Consider the following 21,179-nt stretch of genomic DNA (forward strand, 5'->3'; position numbering starts at 1 on the left):
GTTTTTATGCATGGGACAAATTAATAAAGTAACATTGATCTTTGAAGCCATCAACATATTAGTAGCAAAATGAAAACAATTACAAAATAAAAAGCATGTATGAAAACATGAAAAAAGTTGTCAAATATTTTTTTATTTTTTGACGAGATGTTCATGTGGACAAGCATTTTATCTACAAAAGATTAAGAGTTTGTTTGGTATGATGTAATAGAATCAACAAAGATAGTTAAATAGTTAAATGTATCATTACCATTCCATTGTTATTTTAAAATGAAATAAATCAAGAATCATTAATCCATGTTTGGTATGTAGGCTCATGATGAAGGAATGGAATCATTGAAATCATTAATTGATGATGACAAAATACCCCTATACACAAAATACATATGTTTACTATTTGTTAAAACAAGTATCCGGTTAAAACTTATAGTTTACATTGTGCCAAATAGATACTAAGAAAAAAAACCTATAATTATCAAATTAACATAAACAAATTAAACATCAATGCTTTTAAAATAATCTCATAATAAACATGTACAATCGATCAAATCATAAAAAAATATTAGGCAACTTAAAAAAATAGAAATGTCAAATCTTTTCTTCTAATAAAACAGTACATTAGATGACACGTGGCACCACCTTGGTCCATCCGTCTTGGCTTTTCCCGCTCATTTGATCTAACTAAAGTTCCAGAATTGCCCTTCATGTTAATAATCACTGAAAAGTCGAAAATTTTGAAAAATCTTTTTATAAATCGGTAAATATTTAAATCAGGAAATCAGGATATTTGAAATTTGAATTTTCAATTATACCATATAATTATGCAACAAATATGGCAGAAAATAAATGTTAAACTCTATCACTCCCAAAAAATCAGCAAATCAAATTTCAATCCCAATAAATCAGCAATCGAATATGAGTCGGGTATATATACAACTTTGCATGCGTGTTTACCTTCCTGTTTCACTACGCATAGATCAGACTTTATTCATCAGGTAAGGAGACTATATTGTTTACTCTGTGTTTTTAATATATCGATGGTATACTCATGGATTTATCGCTCTTTTTTTTGTGGTTGCAGTGTGCTTTTACTATATCCAGGGTATATATTCATCGACTTTTTAGTTTTGGACTGCATAATCAACCAGGTCAGTTTACTGGTTTTTTTTAAACTGTTAACCCTGTTTTTTATAACATGTTAACCCTGTTTTTTATAAACTGTAATTAATCATATTTTTTCCTAAATGTATTTAATTGTTTTAATTGTTTTTTATAAACTGTTTCATCATGTACCTGTATCACGGATTGTTGAATAGCAATGTATTTTATAAACTGTTAATCATGTTTTTCCTTATGTATTTTAACTCATTTATGTACCCATAACTCACTTAAAGAAATTATAACATTGTGTATTTCTATCGATCAAAATCAGTTAAATAGCAATGTACTTTTTTTAAGTATATGTTTTCTTTACGATTTTTTTGATTATATTTAAAAAATTTTGTTAAATGTACAGTTTTTTTTTAATTTTCAAGGTACAATGGAAGATATTACTCCGGTAAAGGAGATTGACTCAATCAAGGACAATTTCACAATTAAGGTTCGCATCATACGTCTTTGGACTCAAAAGTCAAAATTTGATGCAAATGACACATACTCGATTGAAATGATTTTGATGGATGAGGAGGTATAACATGCATATATTCAATTATTATTTTTATAAAAATTTCTTGATATTTGTAAATTAATTATTTTTTAGGGAAGGAAAATTCATGCATCTTGTCTGAAGAAATGGTTTCCTAAATTTCAACGCTATTTAAAAGAGGATGCTTCATTATACATCAGGAAACCTAATGTCGCACCAAATACTTCAAACTTTAACTTTGCTGATCCGGATAGAAAACTTACTTTAAATCCCGATACAACTCTAAAAGAGTGTGAAAACTTTTCTGGTTCTGCACATGGCTTTGCTTTTGTTGACTTCCATACGATTCTTTCTAACAACATCCTGGAGTCAAACTCTATTGGTTGGTTCTTTTAATATTAATTTTTCTTATATAACATCCTATTTTCTTTCTTTTTATTATAAATTCATAATTTTTATTAACTTGAGCATATGTTTTGTTGCTTTTGTAGATATTATTGGACACCTTGGAACAAGATAAATCAAAACACAAAATGCTCATGCATCTTCAAGATATAGAGTATTCACCATTATTATAAACAAATAATATATTTTCTTTTAAATTATCTACATTATTTCTTTATTTTTTAGGGATACTAAGCTTAAAGTAACTTTGTGGGGTCATAATGCATACTACATGCATGATTTTCTTGCTAACAATAACAACCTTGCTCCAATTGTTGTTATTGTTCAATTTGTCAAAGTGAAGTTTATTAATGGTTTGTAATTATATTTAACAACAATTTTTAAGAATTTTATATTTATAATTTAATAATCAATTTTATTTTTGCAGGTCGTCCTTTTACATCAACTTACTTTGATGTTAGTAGGTTGTTCATAAACAATGATATCGATGAAATTACAATCTACAAAAACAAGTATTTTGATTTATAATTTCCTTTGTATTATCATATTTACTTATTTCATACTATAATAAATGTAATACCTTTCTTTTTTATCAATGAACATATTGATATCTGAAAATGGACAACAACTCATCAAGTGGAATCAAGATGATTGCATCAAAACAAGACACGGAACACGATAACTTTCTGAAAAATAATTTGTTTTCGAATATCGATGATGTGTTTGAACCTTTGAAGGTACTTTACGTTATTTTTAAAGTTGCTACTTTAATGCACTTTTATTTTTAAATTTTAAAAGTTTAAGAAACAAACATAGTATATTGTTATAATGAAACTAACATACACTGGCATAAACTAACATTTTCTTAACATTAAACATTATTTAAATTTCCAGGGAAAAACAGTCGTTATTGTTGGTACTGTTAAGGGAATACGTCAAAACATACGTTGGTATTACCTTGCATGTAGCAACTGCAAAAAGTCAGCAAAACGAAAAGAGTCTTCTACTGATAAGGTTGATGGTTCTCATGCAGTGGTCGAAATTGTTACTTATGAATGTGCTAATCATAAATGCAAAAATATCAAATTTTCGGTTTCCAAGGTATTACATATTTATTTTATATAAAAACAATATATGTTTATCATAATTGTGTAATATAATATGATTTTATACTTTATGTAGATTTAAAATCCCACTTCGGGTTCAAGACAACACAGGAACCTTGACTTTAACCTTATTTGATCAAGAAGCAAATAAGTTGTTTAAATATACAGCTAAAGAGTTGTATGATAAAAACAAGAAGGTATTATTTTATAGTTCTAAATTACTTCGGTTATACAATTATATATTTATACACAAATTTTCTAACAATATTTATTTATATTTTAGCTTGGCATCAATTTGGATTTGTATCCAATGGAGTTGAAAGTTGTGGTGGACAAAAAGTTGGCAATTAAGTTTGATATCTCACGTTACAATGTCACTAATAAAAGTAATATTTATGGGATATCAAGATTAACCGATAATGCAGACATAATTGATGAACTGGAAGAAAAGAATATTATTCCACAGATTATTTTCAACAATTATATTTAGTTTTTACCACTTTGACCCAACAATATCTGACTCAATAGCATTTTGTTTTTGATCTGATGATGCAGTCTCCTTTCATTCATGATTGGTTCTTCAGATATTGGTTCCCAAGAGACCAAAGTTGTCAAGGTTGTAGTTTTTAAATTATAATTCTGAAGTATTATGGTTTAATGTATAACAACTAACTAAATTTTTTTCTAGGATTCTTTTTCACAGACAGGTGACAATTTAACACCTTGTGCTAGGGACAACTCAACTGCAACAAGTCCTACAAAGTTGATTTCTACACCAACTGAGTTGAAAAGAAACCTTGCTACATGCATAGATCTTGATGAAATGGAGAATTTGTCAACATCTAAGTCTGCTCGATTGCCACCACCGGGTGAACAACCAATGCCTCTTTTGGTCCCCAAGAAAGAAAAGTAAATGTATTTTACTTTTCCAAACAATCTTACTTCATGGTTAATTTTGTTTCTGCATCATAGACTCTTAAGCCGTTTACATTTTTAGGTGGATTGATTTTGAATGGTTTTTGTTTGGGATTTGATGGTTTTTATATTTATTTCTTGAATATACATTGTGTTATTTTTTTCATTCCTATAATGTCGTTTACTATGTTATTTTGATTTTGGTAGAACTGATTTTATACAACATTGCTTTTATCTCCCAAATGACTATTATTTATTCAATATTGGATAATATAACATCTTATTATGACTTTATTCTTCATTCGAAAGTATTCATTAAGGAGTAAACATTAATCTAGAGATTAATACAATAAATAGCAATGTACTATCATTTATTTGTGTATAGAAAAAATAAAAGTATCATGATATTAGACATCAAATATAAACATTAAGTAATATTAGGTATTTGTTATTGAACATCACCAAAAAAAATCATTTGATAATAACATTGTGTATTTCTAACTGTATTTAACTAAGTTATTTACCCATAAATCACTTAAACAAATGATAACATTGTGTATTTCTATCGATCAAAATCAGTTAAATAGAAATGTACTTTCTTTTTTACTGTTTCAAATTTTTTTTAATGTTTTTTATTTAACTGTTTTTTTGTTTGCTGATTGTAATTGTCAAATTTACAACTTTCTCTTTCTTTTTCATGTTAGATTTTTTTTTCTTTTTTCTTTTTTTTTAAATGTCAGAATTTGAACTTACAATAACCAATATTTCTGAAAAGAATGCGACTCCAATAGTACCAATGATGGAATCTGGATCCCCAAAATTGCCCTTAAAGTTTTATTCTGAATTTGTACATAACGTTTCTAAATAGGTTCTTCAAGTTCCTAATTTAGTTTTAAGGTTCTTCTACTTTATAAATTCATGTCTCGACACAACAAACGACTTAGCTTTAGCCCAAATATTTGTTTTCGTTCTTCATTTCTATCTATACATAGAAATGGTCCATGTTTAAGGTCAATTTTCGTAAATGGTCCCTGTTTCATAACAATTTACAACTAACGTATCATTTAACTTGTGAATCATGAACAAAAATTTATATACATTTTGTTTACTGATACGTTTTTTAATATAACGTTTATAAATATGTTCTACAATTTCCTAATTTAGTTTTAAGGTTTTTCTACTTGATAAATTCATGTCTCCAATTCAAGATCCTATATGTACTTTTATTTGTTGCTGATTATAGCAATGTAATTTCTGCCAAAAGAACTTTATTTTTACACTTATATCATGGATTGTTCAATTTGAAACGTAAATATTATACAATGCCTAAATTGCCCCTCCACTATCAAGATAGTATTTAATCAATCAATTGTAGAATTTACATTATCTTTGTATTTAACAAACTTATTTACTAATAACTCACTTAAACAAATGTTAACATTGTCTATTCTATCAATCAAAATCAGTTAAATAGCAATTTACCTGTATCACGATTTGTGTAATTAAAATAACTATATGTTTTGTTTTTAAATCTTTTAAAATGCCTAAAATGCCCCTCCCACTATTAAGATACTCTTATTTACTAATAACTCACCCAAATTGCCCTACAAGTTTGATTCTGAATTTGTACATAACGTTTCTAAAAATGTTCTTCAAGTTCCTAATTTAGTTTTAAGGTTATTATACTTGATAAATTCATGTCTCCAATTCAAGATCTTATATGTACTTTTATTCGTTGCTGATTATAGCAATGTAATTTCTGCCAAAAGAACTTTATTTTTAATCTTATAAAATGCCTAAAATGCCCCTCCCACTAATAAGATAGTCTTTAATCAATTAATTGTTAAATTTGACTATGGATGCACTCTATGTTGTTCTTGATTTTTTGTAATTTCATATTCTGTACAATTAATGGCGTTTTACAAAATTTTAATTTAAGACTTTTATATTTAATATAAATAGTATTTGTTTGTATTTTAATTTATCAATGTTATATAACTATACAATAAATATACTTTTTATATTAGGCTACATAAAAAAAATATTTAAATGAAATAATATTTTAAAATTTGACAGACTTACACAATATGATAAAAACTAAATATAATAATAATTAATCATTATACCCGCCGTCGTTCAACTTGAACCTCCCATGTACCCTGGACGTAATCAGGACTGATGTGTTTACGGCGTGCGTCGATGTCTCTTCATCTTTGATTGATCATCCATTTAAACCCTCCCCGTATATGTAAACTCTCATTCTTGCATTTTCATCACCATCAAAAGATAACTTCGAAATTCTCATCCTTAGTGAAAAAAAAATCCGGCGAACAATGGCAACAAACATGAATGTCGATCCATGGGCAAAGCTGAGGTATCAACTATGGACCGTAAGCAGTGAGCAACCAAAAAACCACACCGATTGTAGAGTATGTCAAATGAAACGACAAGAGGTTCACCATTAGAGTTGTCCATGGCGGATATTTTATTGATTATCCAGGTAAAGCTTATGAAAAAACAAAAGTTCACTTTATTACTTTTGTCAACATTGATTTGCTTGACGTGGATTTGCTTGGTAGTTTTTCTAAAAGTTTGGGTTATACAACTATGGGATATTGGTATCATATGCCAACTGAACAACATTCTGGTTTGTCAATGACTCCAATTTTGGATGATGATGCTTTGGGAAATTTCAAAGCAATGGTTAGGGCACATCAATTCCGTGAGATTGAACAACATTCTGGTTTGTCAATGACTCCAATTTTGGATGATGATGCTTTGGGAAATTTCAAAGCAATGGTTAGGGCACATCAATTCCGTGAGATTGAACATTTGTATATGGAACACAAGCCAGTATATGTGCCAACCAATTTCCCCCACTTCATGATGAACTCACCAGCCAAAAGAGTTGAGAAGCTTATTCATCTCTTTGTAACAGAACACCCAATGTCAACAGTTGATGATGGAATAGCATACATCAAGCATATGCTAAACATGACCATTCCCAGAGGAAAGATGGAAGATGCAATTGACATGGCTAAAGAGAATGTTATTGCATGGAAAAACTTAGTGTAGGTAATTGTTATCTTTTTTTTTTGATGAAGTTACATATTTCATGGTTAAGACATTTAATAATTATCTTTTGTATATTGGGTGTAATAGAACATCATAGTTTGTAACCACTTTGAAACTCATATTTTGTTTAATGAAATATATGATGTGTTTATATATTTTCTGTTAATGCTCATGTAACTTTCCAGGTTTATCATTTTTGGAGCATACTATCTTGGTAACTATGGATATTATATCACCAATAAAGATCTCATATATTGTTTTGTGTTGCCGATCTCATGAACCGGTGGAATTAAATATAATATTAATTATATATAACTTTCATAATCTAGAAAAAGTTAACCAAATATTTCGATCTTTTAAGATGTTAACCAAATATCCCACTATTAATATACTCTTTTATCAATTAATTGTGGAATTTGACTATGGATGCACCGTAAGCTGTTCTTGGATTTTTGTAATTTCATATTCTGGACAATTAATGTCGTTTTACAAAACATTAATAGAAGACTTTTATATTTAATTAACTTAATAAGTTATTTTGTTAATAATATCAGTTCACCTCCTTACAGTGAAGAAGAAATAGGAAAAAAAAACATTCTTTTTTTATTAATTTCACTGATATTCATGGATGATTAACAACAATTTGTTTTAATAGTTTCAAATTTTCAAAACAAATTATCCTTCCCTCCACACAATTTCAAAATCAAAAGTTCAAACTTGAATTAAAAGATTATAAAATCCTAACCTTATTTTAATTCATTTTCTCTGATCGTCTTTGCTTTGCCGATAGTAGCTGCGTTTATTCGTTCTTGATTCATGTTGTCCTCTCCAATTGACGATTACAGGTAAGCAAATCTTTATTTCTGAAAAGTTGAAATTTCCAGTTAATATTGAAATCGATTTGTAATACACCTTCGCCTCCAGTCCCCATTGTTCTTACCTTAACACATCTTTGACCTTGTAAGTTTAAAAGATTGACACAACAAACGAATAAGCTTTAACCCAACTATTTGTTTTCGTTCTTCGTTTCTATCTATACATACAAGTCCGACTGTAATGCGTTTTTGTGTTTCAGACTAACCTAAACGTTTGTTTTATCTTTTAACTAAAGAAAATTCCAATTTATGCTCCATGTTTAAGTAAATATGCGTAAATGGTCCCTATTTAATAATAAATGACAACTAACTTCTATATTAACTTGTAAATCATTAACAAAAATTTATGTACATTTTGTTTACTCATATGTTTTTTAATATAAATAGTATTTGTTCACATTTTATTTTATAAATGTTATATAAGTATACAATAAATATACTTTTTATATTAGGGTACATAAAAAATATAAAATATATAAATGCAATCATATTTCAAAAATTGACCCACTTAAAGAATATGATAAAACAAATTACAATTATATGTCAAATATTTTCATAATATTAGTTTATACTTTATTTTGCTTTAATTTAATCATATTCTTTACTGTTTATCATATTAACTTATAAATTAATTGTTGTTATTTCTTCAGATTGCAGATATATCATGAAGTCGTTTAATTCTAAAAAGAGTAGAAAATTAAATAGTTTTTAATTTAGATAATAGAAATAACATTAATTTGTCTATACATCAAGCCGACAAACTTCAACAGCTACAAATGCACTTGATACACCTTACAGCGATATGTTTTTTCTTTAACATTTTTTTTATATTTTTGTTACACATTTTTTAAGCTCTAAATATATCTTTTAATAACACAAAAATATCACATAAATTATTTTCATATTATATAATTACAAAGTTTTATAAATTCTATATATTTTCAAAATATATTGTTAAATCCATATTTAAATAAATATATTATCTTCCTGAAGCAATTTCATAATCAAATAATAACATGTATTATTCTAACAATAATCTTTATTAACATAATAAGAAAAACCAAAAAAATTGTCTACTTCATCGACCACGGAAGATTCATCATCTACAACATTTGTTAACAACGGTTACAAAGGTACATTTCTTTCTTCACTATTATTATTATTTATTATATATTAATATGAAAAATTTAATTTTAACCAAATTTCAATCATTTTTTATATTTAGTTTTATATCAAACACAATTATTTACACTCGTATACATTTTATATCATATACTTTTTATTCGTTATACAGGAACAAATGATTGTATGTACTACTTGCAAGCAAAAGAGAAAAGAAGACAGAGAAAATTATATTTGAATAACAAGAGGTCGAAGAAAAAGAATACAAAATCCAGTGTTCAAAATCGATGTGGAACACATGTCTTAACACACACACATATTTGTAATTTTTTTATTTTATTTTTTAATTTTCACCATTCATATATCTATATAAAAAATACATACATTATCATCATTTTTTATTATTTCAATGTACTAATATAAAATTTACATGCTAATTTAATTTTATATACATGTCTTCAATTTTTTTAACAATTTGTTTTTTACAGATCAATCAAAAAACGTTGTTCGTGAAAAAGAAAATGTTTGTTCCTATAAGTCCCGTGGAAACCAAAATACATCCCTACAATCATCTTCTTCATATATAAATGTTAAAACTCCGTTATCTAACATTTCAAATGGTAATAATTTTGCTTTTCAAAATTATCTTTCAACCACTTTCTAACATTTCAAATGGTAATAATTTTACTATTTTTTTCCAGCCAATAGTAGTTTCAATAACTACACAACTTCAACGTTACAAAATAATAGACATTACTCTGGACTTTGTAATGGTATGACCTCGAGAAATGCATCTACAATAACTACTTCTTCATCATCAATCAAGTTAAATCCAGGATGTCCTAAATTAAAAAGGAAATTGGAAAATTTATCTCCTATTCCATTTATTGACTTGACAACAGATGTAGAAAATATGCATGAAGTCATTATTGAAAACCAAATAATTGGTATTTCCAAAGGTAATCCATATATATACTCATTTTCTTTTTCTTTTACAACTCAAATACTGTATTATAACTGTTTATGAAATTCAACATTTTACTTATACATCTTTATTTTATTACAGAATATTTGGATCATGGTGATCAAATTGTGGTATGTCAAACATGTCATGCAAAATTATGGAAAAATGAATCCATTAGAGTAAAAGAAAGAGGAAACACAGATTATTCATTATGGTGTGGTTATGGCAAGGTTCAACTTCCATATTTAAAGAACGCACCACCAACTTATGAAAGAATGTTTCGAGGAACGGATTCTAAAAGTAAAAACTTTATGAAAAACATTCGACATTACAATTCAATGTTTTCTTTTACGTCGATGGGTGGTAAAATTGATTCTTCAATCAATAGAGGAAATGCTCCATACATTTTCAGACTTGGTGATCAAAATTATCATAGTATTGGAAGCCTTTTACCACCAGATGGATCGCAACCAAAATTCTCTCAGTTATACATTTAGGATACAAACAACGAAAATTCAAATAAACAGAGATGTTTTGGGTATATTTTCAACCTTCTTATTCGTAGTTAATTTCGATCTTTTTTTGTACTAATATTATGTATATTTTCAATTTTTATAGTGGGGAAAAACATCAATCTACATCAATCGATAATGATATTACTGAAGATTTGAAGTTGATGTTAGATTCAAATAATGTCTTGGTTAGCTCTTATAGGATGGTAAGAGATACTTTTAAAAAATATCCTCAAGTTGATATGAAGTTAAAAATCATCGGCAGAAGAGATCGAGATGGAAGGACATATAACCTACCAACTGCTTCTGAGGTTGCCGCTTTAATTATAGGTGACATTTCTGATTCAGTTGAAAATAGAGATATCGTTGTTGAAACTAAGTCGGGATTTCTACAACGTATCAGTGAATTGCATCCTTCTTACCTTCCTCTCCAATATCCGCTACTATTTCCATATGGAGATGATGGTTACAGCGTTGATATTCTTCATAGAGGTGTTACATCTACAACAAACAGCAAGCATGCAAAATGTACAATGAGAGAATTTTTCTCTTTTAGAATTCAAGACAGGGATCATTCGTTCTCACTTATTCTTAATTCAAAAAGGTTGTTTCAACAATTTTTGGTAGATGCTTATACCATGATTGAAAGTGAGAGATTGTATTACATACGTAGGCAACAACATGTTCTTAGATGCGAGTCTTATGAGAATTTACGTAACCAAAAATCTCAAGGAACTACAGATATCTCCAACGTCGGCCAACGTGTGATATTACATTCATCTTTTACTGGTGGTGCGCGCTATATGTTGCCGAACTATTTGGATGCCATGTCGTTATGTAAATGGTTTGGATATCCTGATTTCTTCATAACCTTTACGTGTAATCCCAAATGGACAGAGGTTAAGAGGTTTCTTAAAGATACTTCACTTCAACCAGAAGACAGACCTAATATACTATGTAGGTTGTTCATGATCAAACTTGATGCATTTATTAAAGACTTAAGGGAGAATCACATTTTTGGCATAGTTCAAACAGGTATTTGAAATAATGTTTCTTCATAATAGATAAAAGTTTATGCCATTTATTATATATTTTTTATATTTTTCATTACGGTATAATCATATTTAATTTTTGTGCAAAATATTATGTAGTTGTTTATACAATTGAATTTCAAAAAAGAGGTTTGCCCCATAGTCATATATGTCTATTTATGCATTCTGACTACAAGCTACCCACTGTTGAATTTATCGATCCGATAATTTCCGCTGAGATACCAAACATAGATGAAGATCCAGAATTGTATTCTCTTGTGAATGAGTTCATGATTCATGGTCCATGTGGCGCTGAAAATATCAATTGTCCTTGTATGGTCGACAAAAAGTGCTCGAAAAACTTTCCAAAGCAATTCTGTAATCATACATCTGTTGATCAGAATGGTTTTCCATTATATAGGAGAAGAAACGATGGTCATTTTGTTGAAAAATCGGGTGTGAAGTTGGATAATAGAAATGTTGTCCCTTACAACAAATATCTATTGAAAAGATATCAAGCACATATTAATGTTGAATGGTGCAATCAGGGTTCTTCTATAAAGTATTTATTTAAATACATAAACAAGGGACTTGATAGAGCTACAGTTGGCATTGTACGAAGCAATAACGAGTGTGATACTAATGATGCGGTTGATGAAATAAATGAGTACTACGACTGTAGATATTTATCTGCATGTGAAGCATCATGGCGAATTTTTAAATATGATGTTCATTACATGTATCCTTCTGTGGTTAGACTGCCTTTTCATCTTCCTGGTCAACAATAAATTATATATGGGGAATACGATGATATTGACGATGTTTTGGACAAACCTTCTATTGCTTCTTCAATGTTCACAGCTTGGATGGAGTGTAATGCAGTTAATGCTGATGCACAGAAACTTACGTATGTTGAATTTCCTACAAAGTTTGTTTGGCAATGTGGTGATAGGATTTGGAAGCCACGGAAAGTAGGAAAGTGCATTGATAGAATTCATTCGGTTTCACCTAATCTAGGTGAAGCTTATTTTTTAAGGATATTGTTAAATAAGGTGAAAGGTTCCAAATCATTTGAAGAAATTCGCACAGTAAATGGTGAAGAATATTCTTCTTTTAGAGATGCTTCTTATGCTCTTGGTCTCTTGGATGATGACAAGGAATACATCGATGCAATCAAAGAAGCGAGTCATTTTGGATCTGGTTTTTACCTACGATTCTTATTTGCTACATTGTTGATGTGTAACAGTATGTCTAAACCGGAGGTTGTTTGGGAAAACACATGAGAATATTTGGCAGATGGAATTCTTTATAACCAACGACAAAGATTCAAGTCTCCAGGTATTAAAGTTATTTATTATTATTATTTATTAAACTGCCAATTATTTATTTTTAAACATACATTAATTAATATTTTAATTATAATACAAATAATTTTAATAATATTTCAAATTAATTTGCTCTTTCTCCTACAGACTTATCACTCAATGAAGATCAACTTAAGAACTTAACTTTGTTCGAGATTGAACAAGTTTTACTTCGGAACAACTTGAGTCTAAAAAATTATAAAAACATGCCTATCCTGGATGTTGATTATGTTTCTTCTTCAAACAATCGACTTATCATCGAGGAGCTAGATTATGACATTCCCATTATGAAGACTGAGTTTGATCGTATGTTTCTTGCATTGACAAATGAGCAGCGTCACATTTTCCTTTATATCATGACTGCAGTTAAACAAAATAAAGGAGGTGTCTTCTTTGTTTATGGTTATGGTGGAACTGGTAAAACTTTTTTATGGAAGACAATATCTGAAGCTATTAGAAAAGATGGTCATATTGTTTTAAATGTTGCTTCAAGTGGGATTGCTTCACTATTATTGCCCGGAGGTAGAACAACACACTCTCGATTTGTAATTACATTTGAACTAACAGAGGATTCTGTTTGTAGAATAAATCGAGGTAGTGACCTTGCTATCTTATTGAGGAAAACCTCATTGATAATTTGGGATGAAGCTCTTGTGGTCCATAACCATGCATTTGAAGCTTTAGATCGAAGTTTGAAAGATTTATTTAGGTCTGAAAATTCTACCAACTCAGATATTCCGTTTGGAGGGAAAGTTATTGTTTTTGGAGGAAATTTTAGACAAATTCTACATGTTATTCCAGGTGGAAGTAGACAAAATATTGTTAATGCTTCTTTAAGCTCTTCATATTTATGGTAACACATAAAGATCCATAAATTAACAAAAAACATGAGACTAACTGTTGGAAGAGATCAATCTGATATAGAAAAAATCAGAGATTTTGCAAAATGGCTGTTGGATATAGGAGAAGGCAAACTTGGTGGTATCAACGATGGAGACACGGTTATTGATATTCCAGATGATATTCTCATTAATGATCCACATGATCACATAGGTTCATTAATCGACTTCGTATATCCTTCAATTTTGGAAAAGTACAACAATACAAGCTATTTTCAAGAAAGAACAATACTTGCTCCAAAAAATGAAGTGGTTCAGGAAATAAACGACCGTTTGCTATCGAAGTTTCCAGGAGATGAGGTTGAATATTTAAGTTCAGATAGCATATGCCAATCTGAATTTGTCCATGATCAGTTTGATGCAAATTTATATTCACCTGATGTTTTAAATGGTCTGAAAGTATCGGGTTTACCAAACCATAAGTTAGTTTTAAAAATTGGTGTTCCCGTTATGTTGTTGAGAAATATTGATCAGAAAAATGGATTGTGTAATGGGACAAGACTCTAGGTGATATCATTGGGCAAACGTGTTATTGAGGCACGTATCATATCTGTAAATAATATTTGAAACCGCACTTTTATTCCAAGAATGTCATTAACTCCATCAGAAAAGAAAATTCCCTTCAAATTCCGAAGAAGACAGTTTCCATTGGCTGTATGTTTTGCAATGACCATTAATAAGAGTCAGGGACAGTCGTTATCGAAGGTTGGTTTGTTTCTCAAACATCCCGTCTTTTCACATGGCCAATTGTATGTTGCCTTATCTAGAGTTCAAAGCAGGGATGAATTAAAATTGTTAATTTTAGATAAGGATGGTAGTCTCACAAATAAAACTTCCAATGTCGTTTATAAGGAAGTTTTTGGGAATTTATAAGAACCGTTTTTCTACCATCTTTTATTTTGTTTTCGTGTATCACACTTCATCCATCATATTAATTAATTAATTTATAATACTTTATTGTATTTGATTTATTCATGTTAATTACATTACAATATCATAATTCTCCATTATTTCTAAAATTTGATATCTTTTTATTTACACTATCAAAAGTATAATTATATTTCAAATTTTAAACCGTGGAGTTCCACGGGTTTAAACCTAGTTTACATATATAACACAGAGGTGAGTATGAGTTGGTTTGGATGTATAATCGAACCCAAAAGCATCTGTTTTCAAATTTCTCAAACCGAACCCTATATCCAAACTGATGGATTTGGATTTTCGATTTCCGATTACTACCGGTTTGGTTTTGTTTTATACCATGAAATCATTACAGACAAACTTAATCCTTGAGAACTCATGTAGATGCTAAGATGGGTTGATCTTATATACAGTGCCTAAGGATTACGAATGAGAATTTGGCCCGAAAATTCGAACCGAACCGAACCGAATTAGGCTCGAATAAGCAATTTGATTCAGGTTTTGGGTATCTATATTATGCTTATTCGGTCGTCGGGTTATTCGGTCAAGGTTACCCAAATAAGAACTTATTCGGTTCTAAATATCCGAACCAAATAAGCATTCCTCGTCCCCCTTCTCTGATTGACATAAATCAAAATCACGGTCCACACGTCTGTCCTTTCCGTCCACAACAGAAAAAAACCTACGCCCGTTTTCGTCGTTTCAAAATCGACCAATCTTCTCAAATATTTCCAAACTCAAAATCACTTATATCGATCATTCCTCTTGTTTCAGACTTTCAAAAATCGACCTTCCTATTGTCTATAAGGATTCACGAATTACTACGTTGTCTAGTAATGAAAAATTGGGTTCCAACTTAATAAAATCAAATAAGAAATTAATTCTCATCATGTTAATGTACTATGTAAATGCTATTCTTTCAATATGTTAGTCTTTGAATGTTTTATGTTGATGTATAAAAGTACATTGCTATTCTATTATTTGGGCTGTAGAATCTTAATACGGTTTATTCGGTTCTTTTCGGTTATATTATGTCATTAATCATCATGTACTTGTTATTCGGGTAATAACCGAACCGAAATGATTAATACTCGAATTGAACCGACCTCGTATTGGTTAATCGGTCCGATTTTCGATTCATGCAATTACCCTTATTCAGTTTTCGGGTTATTTAGATTCGGGTCGGTTCAATCCGATTCCGACCCAAATAACATCCCTACTAAGAATGATGTGGGCTGAAAATAGTCGCTCTCAAATAAAAAATCGAGATGCAACAAAAGGGTGTGGAAATGAGCTTCAAACACAAGCCATCTCGTTCCCATGTCCAACGATTACCGGTTCAACCAAGTTGTTATTTTAGAATTATTCTCTACTGATTTATATAAAATATGTATTTATAAAAGTATATTATTTTTAAAACTTCAATACAATCGATTCTGTTCGGTTTTGTTTTTGGTTGTTTTATTTTTTCCTAAAACCAAATCCAAACCGAAATTTTTGGTTTGTAAAAAACTCAAACCCAAATTATATATATATATATATATATATATATATATATATATATATATATATATATATATATATATATATATATATATATAACATCAAGGATAGGGAAGAATGTCCATTACTCATCCAAATTTGCGTTCATTAGTAAATATGAAGTTCTTGCTTTCCGTTCCAAAAACTTAATTCCCTAAAAAAACAGCACCTGAAATTTAAACTTGCACAGAAACAGTTTTTGCAATGACAAAAAGACTGAAATTTAAACTTGCACAAAAACAGTTTTTGCAATGAGAAAAAGAAATGATGAACTAATTGAATAAAAATATATCGCCCACCGTGGGGCTCGAACCCACGACCACAAGGTTAAGAGCCTTGCGCTCTACCAACTGAGCTAGACGGGCTGATGTTTAATTTGTTGTGATATTATTACTTCACTAAATGACCTTGATCAGCTCGTTTTGGTTTGGGGTTTTGGGTTGAAGCAGAAATCTTTTTTGGTATGTTTCAATTTGGTGGTGTCGCATCGGAGCCGGAGGGAGATATGGAACTATGGGGATGGAGATGGACGATGTTCCTTGAATTATCGGTCATCGTTGCCTTCGTTATTGGAGTAGGGTTAATTCTAGCAATTGTTGTTGAAACCTTCAAAAGACGATTCAACCATGCGTATGTTCTTCTGTAACCCTAACTTTACCATGATATTCAAGTATGTTATGTGTCTATAGCCTTCTGATGTTTAATTTTCCTACTACAGTCATCTCGAAGCCCACCCGATCTTTGAAGATCCAAATTCTCTCAAACCGGTACCTTTCATCTTTCATCTTGTATCATCTTACCTCTTATCATTATACGCACACTCTGCATCTTCTCAGAAATTAAATGTCGTAATACAGCTTATCCAGTTGAGATTGTTCAGTTTCTCTAGTTTTGATGTACTTTTTTGCGAAGAGTTCAATTAACAATTCACCAAAGTATGTGATTTTCAGAAATAGGTAGTGTGTACCAACACTGTTACGACTATTTGTTGCAGGTTCGATGCCCTTATATTAACGATCCTGCAGAAAAGTATATTTCGTTGATCATTCCTGCCTTTAATGAAGAACATAGATTACCAGCAGCTCTTGATGAGACTATGAAGTGAGTAAATTCAAATCAATTTTGACAATTGTAGCATGATTCTTCATCTATGATTACACTTATAACCATTGTGATCATAGTTGATAGTAAAAGACATACATTGCAATCTAGCTTAGTGGTTGTGACTTGTGAATATGGAACTGATTATAGTCTTGCATCTTTCATGTGTAGTTATCTTCAGCAACGTTCAAGAAAGGATCAGTCTTTTTCATATGAGGTATTTTCTAACTCTTCTGGTGATTAACTTACACACTCAATATAGTTCTCAACTTCCATGCATCATTTTGTGTGAATTTCACACTGAACTGAAGTCAGCATTTGATATTTTGAATTGAATGGATATCTTGAACAGGTAATAGTTGTTGATGATGGAAGTAAAGATGGAACAAAGAAAGTGGCATTTGATTTTGTGAGAAAATATAAAGTAGACAATGTAAGAGTTATCCTTCAAAGAAAGAATCAAGGCAAAGGAGAAGCTATAAGAAAAGTGAGTTAGATTTCTCATCACATTAAAGACCTCTTTATCCATCATGCCTCATATCCTTATAAACTAATCTAACCTCTTGGCTTATGCGAAAGCATTGTAAAAACAGGGAATGCTACATTCAAGGGGACAACTACTTCTCATGCTGGATGCTGATGGAGCAACCAAAGTTGATGACTTAGAAAAGCTTGAAACACAGGTTGGTGTCATTCTTTCTGTATTAAGTAAAAAAGAAACAACCATAAACATTAAAAAAAAAACAACACATTAAATATTTTCCATTTAGATTCTTGCAGTTGCAAAAATGAAAGGTGTGGAAGCTAATGGTTTAAGTGAAGGAATTGGAGATATCCCAATTGTGGCATTTGGTTCACGTGCTCATCTAGAGAAGAAAGCTTTAGCCACAGTTATTACTTCTTCATTATTCTTTTAATTTGATTATTTATCTTTCTTTTTCACTAATTAAATCACTTTATGTTATAGAGGAAGTGGTATCGTAACTTTTTGATGAAAGGTTTTCATCTTGTGGTCCTCTTAGCTGCGGGTCCCGGAGTTCGTGACACACAGGTGATTTTTCTTATTCATATGTTCCAATTAATATGTTAACTAAGAGTCTGTCTGTCTGACTCTGATTCAGACTGTTTGATACCACAACTAAAAGCCTCTGATTTGGTCCTAGACATAACACATGTTGACTCAGTATGATCTGACCCAATCAACAACTATTTATGATATATATGGCAGTGTGGCTTTAAGATGTTCACTAGAGCCGCTGCAAGGAAGCTTTTCACAAATATCCGTTTAAAAAGGTAACAAATAAATGCCATTACTATTTGTGCTATTTTTTAATGCAATATTTTTCCATTTTATAACATGGTTTTATAAATTAACATTGGTTTATAATCTTTATGTAGATGGTGCTTTGATGTGGAATTGGTGTACTTATGTAAATCTTTCAAAATCCCCATAAGTGAAATATCAGTAAATTGGTCTGAAATCCCGGGGTCAAAGATCACTCCATTTAGCATTCTTAACATGTTGTGGGAGCTTACTCTGATGTCTTTGGGGTATAGAATTGGTATATGGAAAATATAAGCACCCGAACATCTTGATCCGAAAAAAAAAGATAATTTGTTTTGTCCCCACATGCTTATCTTAACAGTAAGGATGTCAGAATTCATCTGTCTCCACATTTTGGGGATATCTTAACAGTAAGCACCCGAACCTCTCTCATGTTGGCTGTGGGACCGGTATGACTGTATTGTAGTTGTTGTAGGAGAGTTTTGAAAATGATTTGGAAGAGTTATATCATATATGCATGACTTGTGCACAAAGTATGCATTTTTTTTACAAGATAATGAATTTTCTTTTATGTAATTGTTTATTAACAAACTGATAAATGTATGTCGCGGTGTCTATATGAAAATATTATAGTTGTAAAAAGGTTATTTTAGGAAACATAAAAATTGACCAAAAACATACACTTGTACCTAAAGACAAGTACAAATAGCCAAAAATCTAACATCATCATGTATGCTTTTTGAATGTTGAATGCCTCAAAACCTAACATTAATTCATAGTTTCTTTGGTTCAAACTCAATATTTGTCGTTCTCATTAGATGACCCAAATCCACTTTGGGTTTGTGATAATGGAGTAGTTACAAGTTCTTGTTAATTTAGTCATATTCAACTCAAGTAATTGTTTATTAACTAAATAATTAGTTATAATCCATATAGAAAATGGTATTTATGCAAACAATACGAGACTAATAAGCATGAAAAGGAAATCAGAAAAAAGAATATGGCTTCTTCTTCTTCTTCTTCTTCTTCTTCTTCTTTCCATGAACTCAAAAAGCAAGCTTCTGTTTTCTTGAAAGAGAAGATCAAAACTGCAAGATTGGTGTTAACAGATGTTACACCTGCACAACTGTAAGCATGTTTTGTTTATATCATAAAACGATTTTGTTTTTTTTTTTTGATTTTCATTTTGAGTGGAAATTTTTTATGTTTGAACATGAAGATTGACCGAAGAAGCAACAGATGAAGATTCATGGCCATCAGACACGCGTACCATGGGATTGATATCGCGTGCGGCTTTTGAAGTCGATGAATATTGGAGAATTGTCGATGTTCTTCACAAAAGGTGTTAAATTTATAGGTTTTCTTGAGTTAAAATGATTGATTTTTTTCTTTAAAATTTGGAAATATTGATGCGTGTTTTAGGTTGTGGAAGTTTGATAAAGAGAATTGGAGAGGATCTTATAAGGCTCTTGTTTTATTGGAGCACTTGCTAACTCATGGTCCAGAGAGAGTTTCAGAAGAATTTCAATGCGATAAAGAGGTTATTAAGGAGATGAGTATTTTTCAATATCTTGATGAAAAAAGGTATGCAAATTAATTAGTTTTCAACCATTGGATTTGCGTTTTTGTTGGAAACATATTAAAGACGTCTAGTCTATTAAGTTCATAGAGCTTGATCTAATACATTATCATGGGACAAATTTACAGATTCAATTGGGGATTAAGGGTAAGAGAGAAATCCGAAAGGATTTTGAAACTACTTGATGAAGATCGGTCTTTTTTGAAACAAGAGAGGAGTAAAGCCCGTGAGCTTACAAGTGGGATCAAAGGTTTTGGTAGTTTTACTCAAAGAAGTATCGAGAAAAGATTGGAAGAATCAAGATCACAAATATATTTTAGATGTAATTACAACAACGATGGAGATGAAGTAAACAAGGATTTAAACTATCGAAATCGTGATGTGGGTGATGATGAACATCAAGATAGAGCCTCTCTACTTTCTACTTATGTATAAAAATAAAAAAGGATTAAGGATCGATGAAGTGAGGATAAAAAAAGTTTAATAGATAGAAAAAGTTGCATATTTAGCATACTCTTTGTAAAAATACCAATAGAATAGTAAATAATACACAAACATCTTTGTTTTTTTAATATTTATACGATTACTTCACACGAAAAATTAAAATACATGTTTTAAAATTTAAAGTCATCACCATTTTCCTTGTGTTTCTAATGTTTGTATGAAGGTTTAAGAAGTGAAGAAACAATATAAGAGAAATTTCAAGATTCACATAAATGTTGAAGTTAAGAGTTTAAGATGTTTGACTTTAGAATGTCAAAGAAGCATGATAAAGGCATCCACCATCTCCCTTCAAATTCCAACATATAGGATTGGATCCGTTGAGAGCAGTTGTAAA

The 21,179-nt window shown here is 30.2% G+C and overlaps 4 protein-coding genes and 1 non-coding gene across 5 annotated transcripts; 4 read left to right on the forward strand and 1 right to left on the reverse strand.

Moving 5' to 3' along the window:
* The first annotated feature begins 6,678 nt into the window (after positions 1–6,678).
* LOC145139842 (uncharacterized) lies at positions 6,679–13,871 on the forward strand. Its single transcript, XM_079073529.1, has 11 exons — positions 6,679–7,142; positions 7,332–7,360; positions 9,077–9,154; positions 9,316–9,465; positions 9,632–9,763; positions 9,845–10,102; positions 10,210–10,591; positions 10,726–11,654; positions 11,771–12,427; positions 12,512–12,895; positions 13,123–13,871. The coding sequence occupies exons 1-11, from the start codon at positions 6,679–6,681 to the stop codon at positions 13,869–13,871; spliced, it is 4,212 nt and encodes a 1,403-aa protein (XP_078929655.1).
* A 30-nt stretch (positions 13,872–13,901) lies between these two features.
* LOC145139843 (uncharacterized) lies at positions 13,902–14,420 on the forward strand. Its single transcript, XM_079073530.1, has one exon. The coding sequence runs from the start codon at positions 13,902–13,904 to the stop codon at positions 14,418–14,420; it is 519 nt and encodes a 172-aa protein (XP_078929656.1).
* A 2,248-nt stretch (positions 14,421–16,668) lies between these two features.
* TRNAK-CUU (transfer RNA lysine (anticodon CUU)) lies at positions 16,669–16,741 on the reverse strand. The gene has a single exon. It is a non-coding gene; the product is annotated as a tRNA-Lys (tRNA).
* Positions 16,742–16,816: 75 nt separating this feature from the next.
* On the forward strand, positions 16,817–19,338 carry LOC145137974 (uncharacterized). The gene is made up of 10 exons (XM_079072116.1): positions 16,817–17,006; positions 17,095–17,143; positions 17,371–17,477; positions 17,649–17,694; positions 17,830–17,964; positions 18,071–18,160; positions 18,248–18,367; positions 18,445–18,528; positions 18,706–18,770; positions 18,876–19,338. The coding sequence occupies exons 1-10, from the start codon at positions 16,840–16,842 to the stop codon at positions 19,054–19,056; spliced, it is 1,044 nt and encodes a 347-aa protein (XP_078928242.1). The 5' UTR covers positions 16,817–16,839; the 3' UTR covers positions 19,057–19,338.
* Positions 19,339–19,466: 128 nt separating this feature from the next.
* LOC145137975 (ENTH domain-containing protein C794.11c-like) lies at positions 19,467–20,974 on the forward strand. Its single transcript, XM_079072117.1, has 4 exons — positions 19,467–19,890; positions 19,982–20,104; positions 20,185–20,346; positions 20,470–20,974. Exons 1-4 carry the CDS (start codon positions 19,763–19,765, stop codon positions 20,774–20,776), a joined length of 720 nt encoding a protein of 239 aa, XP_078928243.1. The 5' UTR covers positions 19,467–19,762; the 3' UTR covers positions 20,777–20,974.
* Positions 20,975–21,179: the final 205 nt, after the last annotated feature.

Source organism: Lactuca virosa, chromosome 9, assembly GCF_052849685.1.
Source record: "Lactuca virosa cultivar CGN04683 chromosome 9, Lactuca_virosa_CGN04683_v6, whole genome shotgun sequence".
Classification (NCBI taxonomy): domain Eukaryota; kingdom Viridiplantae; phylum Streptophyta; class Magnoliopsida; order Asterales; family Asteraceae; genus Lactuca; species Lactuca virosa.

What these genes read in the sequence shown, in the direction of transcription:
- LOC145139842 (XM_079073529.1), top strand. Translation starts at nt 6,679, where the DNA reads ATGGGATATTGGTATCATATGCCAACTGAACAACATTCTGGTTTGTCA. An exon ending in GTTATCTAACATTTCAAATG is followed by an intron (nt 9,764 to 9,844) that starts GTAATAATTTTG and finishes ATTTTTTTCCAG; the next exon opens with CCAATAGTAGTTTCAATAAC. An exon ending in TCGCAACCAAAATTCTCTCA is followed by an intron (nt 10,592 to 10,725) that starts GTTATACATTTA and finishes CAATTTTTATAG; the next exon opens with TGGGGAAAAACATCAATCTA.
- LOC145139843 (XM_079073530.1), top strand. Translation starts at nt 13,902, where the DNA reads ATGAGACTAACTGTTGGAAGAGATCAATCTGATATAGAAAAAATCAGA.
- LOC145137974 (XM_079072116.1), top strand. Translation starts at nt 16,840, where the DNA reads ATGTTTCAATTTGGTGGTGTCGCATCGGAGCCGGAGGGAGATATGGAA. An exon ending in AGAAGAAAGCTTTAGCCACA is followed by an intron (nt 18,368 to 18,444) that starts GTTATTACTTCT and finishes TTTATGTTATAG; the next exon opens with AGGAAGTGGTATCGTAACTT. An exon ending in CCGGAGTTCGTGACACACAG is followed by an intron (nt 18,529 to 18,705) that starts GTGATTTTTCTT and finishes TATATATGGCAG; the next exon opens with TGTGGCTTTAAGATGTTCAC.
- LOC145137975 (XM_079072117.1), top strand. Translation starts at nt 19,763, where the DNA reads ATGGCTTCTTCTTCTTCTTCTTCTTCTTCTTCTTCTTTCCATGAACTC. An exon ending in GATGTTACACCTGCACAACT is followed by an intron (nt 19,891 to 19,981) that starts GTAAGCATGTTT and finishes TTGAACATGAAG; the next exon opens with ATTGACCGAAGAAGCAACAG. An exon ending in CAATATCTTGATGAAAAAAG is followed by an intron (nt 20,347 to 20,469) that starts GTATGCAAATTA and finishes ACAAATTTACAG; the next exon opens with ATTCAATTGGGGATTAAGGG.